Source organism: Citrus clementina, unplaced genomic scaffold (genome assembly GCF_000493195.1).
Source record: "Citrus clementina cultivar Clemenules unplaced genomic scaffold, Citrus_clementina_v1.0 scaffold_6, whole genome shotgun sequence".
Taxonomy (NCBI): domain Eukaryota; kingdom Viridiplantae; phylum Streptophyta; class Magnoliopsida; order Sapindales; family Rutaceae; genus Citrus; species Citrus x clementina.
In genome coordinates, this window is record NW_006262139.1 from 25037945 (window position 1) to 25048389 (window position 10445).

At 34.2% G+C, this 10445-nt stretch overlaps 1 protein-coding gene across 3 annotated transcripts; it reads right to left on the minus strand.

Moving 5' to 3' along the window:
* Positions 1-1606: 1606 nt before the first annotated feature.
* On the minus strand, positions 1607-7190 carry LOC18039954 (polypyrimidine tract-binding protein homolog 1). 3 transcript variants are annotated; one of them, XR_002904887.1, is made up of 11 exons: positions 6770-7190; positions 6368-6577; positions 5710-5772; positions 5549-5622; positions 5330-5425; positions 4660-4717; positions 4430-4534; positions 4254-4335; positions 2422-2487; positions 2253-2332; positions 2052-2139 (listed from the first exon to the last, which is right to left on the minus strand). XR_002904887.1 is itself a non-coding variant. In XM_006431123.2 (10 exons), exons 1-10 carry the CDS (start codon positions 6950-6952, stop codon positions 1744-1746), a joined length of 1380 nt encoding a protein of 459 aa, XP_006431186.1. In that variant the 5' UTR covers positions 6953-7164; the 3' UTR covers positions 1607-1743. The 3 variants fall into 3 exon arrangements, 2 of the variants coding, with proteins under 2 accessions (XP_006431186.1, XP_024037808.1); XM_006431123.2 differs by lacking the exon at positions 2253-2332 and having other exon boundaries at positions 1607-2139; positions 2375-2487; positions 6770-7164; XM_024182040.1 differs by lacking the exon at positions 2253-2332 and having other exon boundaries at positions 2046-2139; positions 6770-7188.
* Positions 7191-10445: the final 3255 nt, after the last annotated feature.

A 10445-nucleotide genomic window follows, 5' to 3' on the forward strand; every position in this document is an offset into this window, starting at 1 on the left:
TAGCGTTCTACATTGAGAAAATGATTGTGATTCATTATGTTACGCGGCAACAATTGGTTAATTATCACCTCCATGGCCAACTGAAAGAATGTAAAACAGTAAGGGATGCAAATATGATTCTAAGAATTAGATAAAATTCTGAAGTAACAAAATTCTGGATCTCTGTCAAATTCTTCAAAGGCGAAAACAATTTACTGCTGCAAATTTTTACCTTATAAGCTTAGGCTAACTAGCTAGGCCTAATGTGTTGGAAGACAATTTCAGGGTAAATGTAAGCAACTTTCGGATCACAGGATTCTCCATAATTGTTCTCAATTGCACAACTTCTGTAATATCAAAAAGTAACCAGAATCCATGCTGCAGGACTTATCTGTCCGAGAACAACGTACATATCACGTGTGGTTAAGATGCAAAATTGAGGGATGAAGTTGCATGAAATACATTTTGTAGCACATGCTCGTCCCCGCAGCATGTAAACTTCATCAAGTATTTGGTATAGGGCCGGTATTATCATTTGAAGTCAGTAAAATTGTTTTCGTTTAGATTTATTTTTGAGTATTTCAGGTTATTTAGCTGCTGATGACTGAACAAGCAAGCTAACATTTCAACTTTGGTACATATCCCCTTCTCTATGCAGGTGGTCTGGTCACCACCCGGCATCAATGAAACATATATCTGTATGAACGAGTTGTATATAGCACACAAGATATTGCAAAGATGATTATAAATTCAAAAGCATGTAAAAGTGAATCTCCTTCTAGAGACTTACAATGTGGACCATGCATACTCATAACGATGATAATCTACTCAAGGCAAAAGAAGTCCTTACCCTGCGACTCAAACATGCATCTTCTAATGTTGGGTTTCAATGTCTTATATTTCTTTTTCATTATATAAACCCTACTCGTCGACTCTGATGTGAGATTACATAAACTGAATCCCAAGATATTTTATCAAGCATCGACATCATGAAGAACAGTAGAAGTAAATATTTCAATTAGAAAATGTCGGTGTGCAGTTTTTATTTATTATTATCTTTTCCTTTCCTAGCTAGAGACAGGTTGATGCTTACAAGTCAAGTTGAAAGTGCTTGAGCTCCAGAGAGATTGATTAAAATTTTGCCTGAACAAGATGAAGTACATTTTTGTAACCGAGAAGGAGAACCCACACTCACATGGTAGTCACATGGGTGCTGAAAATTTTGAACCCCCTGGACCAACTAGTACGACAGCCACGAAACTGAGACATCAGTAACGGGCTTTAAGTACACTGTTCGAGAAAGTCCTGAAGATGGACAAACCCATTTGGCTCATTGATCACAGACAACTTTTTTTGTCTCCTAGGCAACCTTACTGAGGCTACAGCAGGGGGTGTAAATGATTTACCGAACGATGTTACTGTAAAAAATATAAAACAAATTCATTTTTCATAGATGCTCATTAAGGTTTATTTGGACAAATTACTAATTTTATTTGTTGCATTCCCTCAAAAGTTTCAAATCTCAATATTAAAGATTTTCCGGCCGTAATTTATTCTGAACTGAAAAAGCTCATTTCATTGAGTATCAACAAAAGATGTCATTTGGCAAACTTCAGCGGACACAATCTACAAGCATAAAAAAGAACAAAAATTAAGAATTTATGTCTCTCCCAATCAACGTGCAGGCTTTGAAGAATTTTTTGAGTCAATTTCACCAGAACAATGCGAAAAGTTCATTTTAAGTAAATAAGGAAAAGATACAACTCATCTAACGTAGTAAGGAGGATGGCCTGGTGGTGAAGCTCCACCAGGTCGGACAGGCGGAACTCCTGGCTGTGTCAATGACAAGGGTGAGGAACCAGTGGGTGTTGGAGCAGTGGCATAAGCGGAAACCGGAGATTGTGGGTATGTTTGACCAGGAAAGTGTCCTGAAGCCGACACATAGGCTGCGGGTCCGGCCTGTGCAGATGGGTTCCAAGACGGCACTTGTCCAGGAGGAACTTGACCAGGCACTGCAGTTGCATACTCACTTCCACTATACATTGGAGCCGCCTGATGACTTTGCCATACCGATGGAGCAGCAGGGACGCTGGGGATCTGTTGTGTAGCGAGCAAAGTCTGATCTTGGACTGTATAATCTCTACTTTTATCACTGTAAGCCTACAGAAAGCAATTAACAAATTAATTTGTTTTAACAAAGGGAATTTCACAAACCATATAATAGAAATGAATTTAATTACAAACAGCGGGGAACCAAGTGTCAAGAAGCGTACTTTTAAGCGACCATATCTTTTTTCGATCATGAAGGAATCCACTTTTTCTTCTAAGGATGTCTAATTTTTTTTCCTTTTTTCTATTTTCTCATGAACATTAATTCAAAAACACATATTAATACCTTAACATTAAGATCAGTATGACGAGAGTATGATAGATGAAGCTTACAATAGCCACCATCATAAATGCAGTGTCCCTCCAAAGATTCTTTTGCAACTGCTGCAGTTGTAATGTCTGGAAAATAACAACATGAACATCAGGACAGTCTAAATTTTGGTCATTTAAAAAATGAAATAAAGCAATTATCATAAATACCAAAATTTTTCAAATGAAAAAACAAAGGGTAGATAATCTGACATCAACGATAAAACATTTGAATGGGCACCACTCATGGAAACAAAACATTGGCAAATGACAGAAGCAGGACTCAAAGGAACAGTGGATAAAACAACCCACAAATATGGTGACAAATTCACTTTTCTCCCTTCAAAAAAGAGACAATTAGATTAAAATTTTCCAATAAGAGAGAGATACTTTAGTCCCAATATTGGAATTTTACGATATGAAAAACCTCCAAATTACCAAACCAGAATTTTTGCTGCAAGAAGCAGACAACCTTGTGCTTCATATCTTCCTCTTTCTAATATAGAGGAGTACTAATCCTAGTAAGAACCACAAAAGAAATTGCAAGATGAAGAGTAAATCAGCAAGTTGCAATATAGTGTATTGAGGCTCTCCAAATCTCCAATGGGGGCAAAAATGGGGTTTACCTTCCAAATCTTAGCTCATTGCAAAAGAGTCAAAAGTAATAATTTTAATAGCAAATTTGTCAAAAAGCAATAATTGCTCTTCCAAGACTTGCCACACCTTTGCATTCTCCAGCCTGACAGGAGGGAAAATTTCAGATTCTTATGTGGCCATCTAGTGCTGAAAAACATACTAGAAAAAATCCCCTGCCAAGTCACAGCGAAGGCAGCAATTCAACCAACACATAATTGATCACCAAGGCACCAACACTAAAGAGTATTTCAAGTTGCTAAATATAAAATTTAGGTGTTGGCAAAACCATTTGTCCCATTTTTACTTAAAATTGGCCCTCCCAATATCACAATACCATAAAACTACAGACATTCAGAATACTCTCTTTCATTAGATTCGAGAAATGAATCCCAACAATCAATAAAATGTAGTTATACTCAGTGATATGTAAAAAAGATCCCAATCAAAGGTCTTAAGAGCAGCTGCTTCATACTAACACTTCTTCTTTGTCCACCAGACTTGAAACCTCATCACTTACAAAAATCATTACAGAGATTTATCCCATGTACTCACTTCCACATAACCATGAATACAATGTACTGAAAAATATATCATTTAGAGAATCTTCTTACTCCAATACCAATTTTGATATCTAAACATATAAACGAACCGAAAACAGAAGTTTCAAAATTAGCCAAAAAACCAATCCATCATTGATTTCTTAAGCACTAGACTTCACTCTATGTGTTTGACAGAAAAGGTCCTCGAGCCAACAAGGGTGCGGATTCTGAAAATCTGTGGATTCAATTACATTTTTTTCATTTTGAATGAGTGAGAGAGATGAGAGCACACATGGAGAGAGAAAGGGACGGTGGAAGAAAGACAGAGAGAGATGAAGAAAAGGAATATTAAGATGAATTTGAAGTTTAAAATCAAATAAAAATAACATTTTAACCTTATGCAATGACAATATTGACTAAGTATCAGCCCCAACTCTGGAAAGAGTCTTCAAGGTGGAGAATCAACAGCTTAAAGAAATTCTCATGAGCCAAGCAGACTCTTGCATACAAGAAATAGATAAAGCATACAAGAAATAGATAAAAGAGCAATTATGGATAAGAAACAAGGTTTGAGAAAAAGGAAGGAGTTAATAATGGAGACAAATGTTTAACAAAAACAAAAAAACAAAAAAACAAAAAAACAAAATGGGAACCATAACATCTTCATGGAAGGTGACAAACCAGGATATTGAATCAGAGCCTGCGTTCCACCATTTTTCTCAAATATGGCAACTTTCTGAACTGTGCCAAATGCAGAAAATACCTATCACGGATAAAGAGGCAGCACTCTTTCAGCAAAACTAATGTAGTAAAACAGTAATGCATTAGAATGAAGCATGCATATATAGAATTCTCACTGTGTTAAGAACGTCTACTGTGACAGCATACTGCATATTCTCAATTGAAGCCAGAAGTACATTGCTCTCAAGTTCTTTCTTTTTTCCATCAGGACCAATAGTAGGCTGAAGGTGACAGCTTGTTAGTACACACTCATACTAAAAAAACACACACACCAAAAAAAGAAGAGGGGGGTTTTGGGTGTGGCAGGGGGCAGTAGTTTGCTGTGGTGTATTGTCAAGAGGGATACCTGCATAACGCCCTCAATTGCAGTAGGATTCACAGGAAGATAGGGATTTGTATAGTCCCTGCAGTGTTAGACAAACAAACCTATATTCGTCATTGATACATTAGACACCATAGCCTACACAGAAGCTTCAGAAACTGTAGCAGAAATTCGGAAGCATTTAAACAAAATTATAAACAAGGCAAAACTTAAATCATCATGCAAATCAAATTAAACATTGAACACCACATATGATGCACACAGGGATCTGCAAGGAAGTTCCTAGCATGAAATTAGAGAATATAATGCAATAGAGAATTTAAAATGCTCATAGTGGTTTGGCAAACAAGGCTAAATATAAACTGTAACGCGAATTTAAAAGTTGTAAGAAGAGTTTAAAAATTGTTCACATAACCAAAGCGATACTTCAATATAATTTCACAGTAAATGGACAAGGAACTCGGACAACAGTAACATTTGCAAATGCATTAAACTACCATCAAAGATTAAGAAAATTACTATGCAGCCATGACAGCTTCACTAAGGCCCTAGATGACAAGAAGCACACGCATCAATTAGCAAGAACTCAAATGACAAAAAAGAACATTGTACGAGTAAGAGACTTAAGCAATAAACATGATCACATAAAAATAAATAAATAATCAGATTATCAACTTCTTAAGTTCACCATTACCTGCTCCTATGAGACTGAAACTTGATATTCAGATCTGTGTGTGCAGAATAAGAAATACGCAAATGACAGGAACCAACATGCTCTGGAAGCAAGTACCTAATTGACACATCATGACATAAAATAAGCAAATTCCAAATAATGTTCCTGCTAAGTCTACACTAATTACAATCGAAACATGCACAATATGAAATAGTTGAGGTGCGCAGAAGCAGTGCATGCCTGGGAATACTTCTCCCGTCCAAAGCATTCCTGGCAGAAGATGCAGTCTCAGCATCGGTAAACTGGATTAACGCCTGCCAAGATATGTCACAGAGTTGAGAATAACACAGAAAATCAAAGGAAATTTCAAAGATATGCAGAACCAATATCTGATCTCTTACCTGGAAACCAGCAGCCTTTTCAAAGGTGGCAATCTTATGCACAAAGCCAAAAGCAGAAAAGACCTAAAACAAGTACCAGATAGACATGATCACATCCTAAAGAAAAATTAAAGATGTACGATAAATATACCACCAGGAACCATCTCAAACATCATTTCAACGCCCCGGGGGGGGGGGGGGGTTGTGGGGGAAGAAAAGAAATTGCAAACAGATAAGATATAAGTGCAGAATGACACCTGTACATATATGCCTCAAGATAGACCTTAGAAAGGTGTATGACGGACATGATAAAATTTCCAAACTGTCTCCAACAAAAGCATCTAAATAAGAGGCATAACCATCTGTGATCCAATTGGTTATAATCAAAATTGACAGAATTTAATCAAGTTGTAAAAAACAGATAAAAACAGTCTTCGTTCAGATCCTCCAAGTTAACTAATTATAAGTGGCATACACCAACTGCAGTTCAATTGATTTTAAACATGTATGGTTTCACCTTTAAAGACTCTGATCATGAAACACTAAGCCACATCTGCTCCACAGTAACTTTAGAGTTTAACATGTCATTTCAAGCTTGGATAATGAGAAGCATACACGGGCTCATAACATCAGATTATGCAAAACCAGACGTGATAACAAGCAAGTAGACAGCACTTACCAAGTGAATAACATCAATGCTCACATCACCAGCTTCAACACCTTCGATGGTTACCAGTAAGACATTTCCAGGAACATCTCCTGGACTCTTGTTGTTCACAATTTCATGTCTATTTGAATACTGAATATACACAGTTTTACCACGAACCTGTGCAGGCTCTGATGACGAAGCATAATAGGAAACCATCGAAATGGCTTGATTCAAGTCTGCCTGCAAGATATAACTGTGTTTATTAACTCGTCCAATTAGATAAAACAATACCTAAATCAACTAATCATAAACTTTCTAACAATAGTTCAAATTCTCAAGAATTTTCCCAGAACCTAATTTCTACAGAACCAAACAGGCCGAAAATTGAAACAAAACAGAATTGAACAACCGAAAAAGGACCGCGGCACTTACGAATTCGACGAAGGCCTGGTTTCGATTGGCGCCGACATTGCACTTGGTGTTGACGATCTTGCCGAAGGGTTTACATAGCTCAACGAGCTCCTCTTCTATACACTCCCAGGGCAAGTTACGGAGGTGGAGGACCTTCGATGGAGTCTGCGTGTACCGGAATTGCGGCTGGCTCGAGCTCGACATCTAGGGTTTTGGTGTGTTTTTTTTTCTGTTTGGTTGTCCAGAAAGGAAAATTCGGTGATTTTTCGGAAAGTTTTTATCGCTGTTTGTGATTACGAATCAGTTTTTTATGTTTGCGAGAAATGACAGTATGACACCGTGTCCATGTGGTTATGACTGGGGTTTTTATCTAGTGAAGGGTGTGTTTGTTTGTGCCCGTCAGGTAAAATCGCATTTTGAGACGGAATTATCATTTCATGAATTTTCATCTTCTGGTTGTTGTGCATAAAAACGTTTAGAGAAGCGGACTGTTAGGTTACAACGTTTGAAAAAACGATATAACAAGGCATATAAGTCTTTTATTCATTAATAATTCTATTTATTTTAATAAAAAAAAAAGAAAATTATCAGTCATATACCCTTAAATGACACCCATATCAAATATGTGTGAACACTTTTTAAGTGTATCACTCGTATATCCTAAGTTGACAAAACACTTCTGTTGTCCACCAATTTAATGAAAGTTAACAGAAATGTGACAAATTGACTATTTTGCCCTTGAAACTCAAAATAAGGTAAAAATATAAATTTACCCCAAAAATTAACGTAAATTTTCAATACACAATTTTTTTTTAATTTGTTATTAACAATACATTTTTTTGATTAAAAAATAAATTATTAATGGTACATATTATTAACAATTATCCATAAAAAATATCAATATTATACCATAAAAAATTATTAACAACACATTATTTACAATTATACATATTATACCATAAAACTTTACAGTTGGAGCTTGGAGGAGTAGATCTTCAAAAATTTATGTTAAATTTTAGAGGAGTAGATTCGGTTGTAAAGTAGTTTTTTTTAGCAATTATTAACAATTATATGATAAATGGGATGACATGTCATTTTTATCAATATATATCATATGACATGTCATCTTTAACTAGGTAAATGGGATGACATGTCGTTTCTTTTAATCAAAGTTTCGTCAATCTTAAAAGACTAAATTACCCTTATGATGTCAGCGCTTGCAAACGAAAGTTAACGGATTGGTGGACGGTATAAGTATTTTGTCAACTTAGGGTATACGAGTGATACACTTGAAAAGTGTTCACACACGTTTGATACGGGTGTCATTTAAGGGTATATGATTGATAATTTCCCTAGAAAAAAAAAAAGATAATATTGTATATTTATAATAAAATACGCAAAATGATTGTTGGCCCCTCAATATTTAGAGAAAAATATATAAAACTCCCTAATGTTTCTAAAAGAAAAGACATACAACTTCATCTCCGTTAATAAATTTCATTTATTTTAATTCAGAAAAAGGTATTATTAGTAGTAATAATAATAATGACAACAACAATAATAATAATAATAAATAATAGTCATAAATTATTATTATCATTACAAACAACCATAGCAATTCTCTCTTTATCCTTTTTACATCCTTCAAATTGCTTTGTAGCAAGCAAATAATCTACTTCCAAACGATAGAATAAACTCATTTCATCCATATTATAAATATCCTTCTATTGAAGTTGGTCTAATTTAGTTTTTATACTTGGTAAAGTAGCTTTAATATTCTCCATAGCTATTGAACTACTTTCACCAAATCTTCGATAAGATTTAATTTCATGTCTCGCCTTAAATCGATTGAGCCAACCACTTGAGAAATTAAATTTTGGATTAGAGTTGTCATATTTACTTTCTCTTGATATTGGAGAAACCACTCATATAATACTTTTTTTAACTTGGGATATTTTGCCGGTTTGTATCTCTTCACATTCTTGTTCTTCATCTCATTTGACAAATATTCAGCTGACCTTTTAAAAGTATTTGATATTATTGATTGGCTTATGGAGAGGTTTGATCAATCAATGTAATTTTTTTTACTCTTTTCATATGAGAAGCCATGATTCTAATGATTTGAGTCTAAAGTTAAAAATAATGGATTATGTATTTATAGAGTTTGTATTCTATGTTCCATGTACTATGTGTAAAATAACACCGGTATCACACAAATTTTGTCACTATTAAAGCCAAATCTCAAGGATTATTTGTCAACCATATTCTTCCTTAATTGGGCTCACTACTCCATAATGTCTTCCCTTATACTGTGTATACAAAGCACATTATAGACCAATTTTAGCATATTCTATGATCATAGCAATCATTATTCTTAGTTGTTTCTTTTTACACACTTCTTTTATACACGTACCAAGAAAATTCTTCATAAATTAACAAATATTCATTTATCAATAAATAAATAATCTTGCTAAAATAATATTTTTTTGAATCCCAACAATATTATTTTATAGACGTTTTACCGTATGTTTTCTCACTCCTTTCCACCAACTGATGCTTATACAAATATTTACCATAATTTTATAAATTAACCCTGGTTAATAAAAAATTCTAGGTCCCCTATTAAAAGGGATTGTCACCTATGGTGTTTAAAGGTTAATTGACGATGGAATCATTAATAGTCATGGACCCTTTATCATTAACTTTTTCACCTATTTTCAATCTCAGTTTAGTAGATCTTAATACACTACTTGATTTATATTCTATTTAAATGCCAAAAAGGTCACGAGAGAATACTAGAAAGTCATAATTGTTCATTTCCTTTTTATTATTTTATTCTCAAAATTTCATATCGTATATCCTAAACAAGGACTCTTAAGAGAATGTTAGTAAACCACTCGGCCAAAGAATCACTCCCTAACAACGGTGAGGGTAGTGGTTCGAACCAACAAAAGCATGTAGGGGGTTAATTTCTTTTCTCAAATTTGAGTTAAGGTAATCTTTTTTATTTCGAAATTTGAGTGGAATTGACGTTTCTCGAATATTAGAGAGAGTAAAAATTTAGGCAATGCTATACAAGATTTAATGTAAACTATTAGTCACACTAATTGTCTGATTGTAAATATCGGTAATAGTCTCATATAATATGAGTTGTAATTTGATTAATAGTTTCATGTAATTCAAAGAAAAAAATTACTAAAAAGTAATGAATATTCTTGTTACTTCTCGTTTAATTTCTACACATGATCACATTCTCATTATATTGTTTTAATTTTTTTGTTTCTAGTCTTTTTATTCTCATTTTTTTTCCTTATCCATGTTTTATCGAGATAAGAAATTGAGAAAAGTATTAGAAAGTAATTGAAATTAAAGTGATGAAATAAGTTATGATATGTGACGACATTTAATAGTATTTTTTTTTTTTGAATGATCCATCAAATTAATTTTGTATTCACTGGCAACTCGACAAAACCAGATCTGTCATGATGTGAATTTGGTTGCTTTCAGTAACCACAAAGATTAACCGAAGATATTGAAAATTTCCGTAAAGATTTGTAATTTTAAAGAAGAAGTAAATTGTTGCAATTTAAGACAATTTGTACTTTATATCGAATATCCAAAACATACGGGGAATCTATGTGATTATCAAGAATCTGAACGACGTGTAGCGCACGTGTAACATAGCATCACACATACA

Bases quoted from the DNA above. Each gene is read 5' to 3' on its own strand.
- LOC18039954 (XM_006431123.2), bottom strand. From the start codon at position 6,952: ATGTCGAGCTCGAGCCAGCCGCAATTCCGGTACACGCAGACTCCATCG. The intron at 5,773-6,367 runs GTAAGTGCTGTC...TACTTGTTTTAG, and splicing joins GCATTGATGTTATTCACTTG to GTCTTTTCTGCTTTTGGCTT. The intron at 2,488-4,253 runs GTTTGTCACCTT...GTTATTTTCCAG, and splicing joins GGCTCTGATTCAATATCCTG to ACATTACAACTGCAGCAGTT.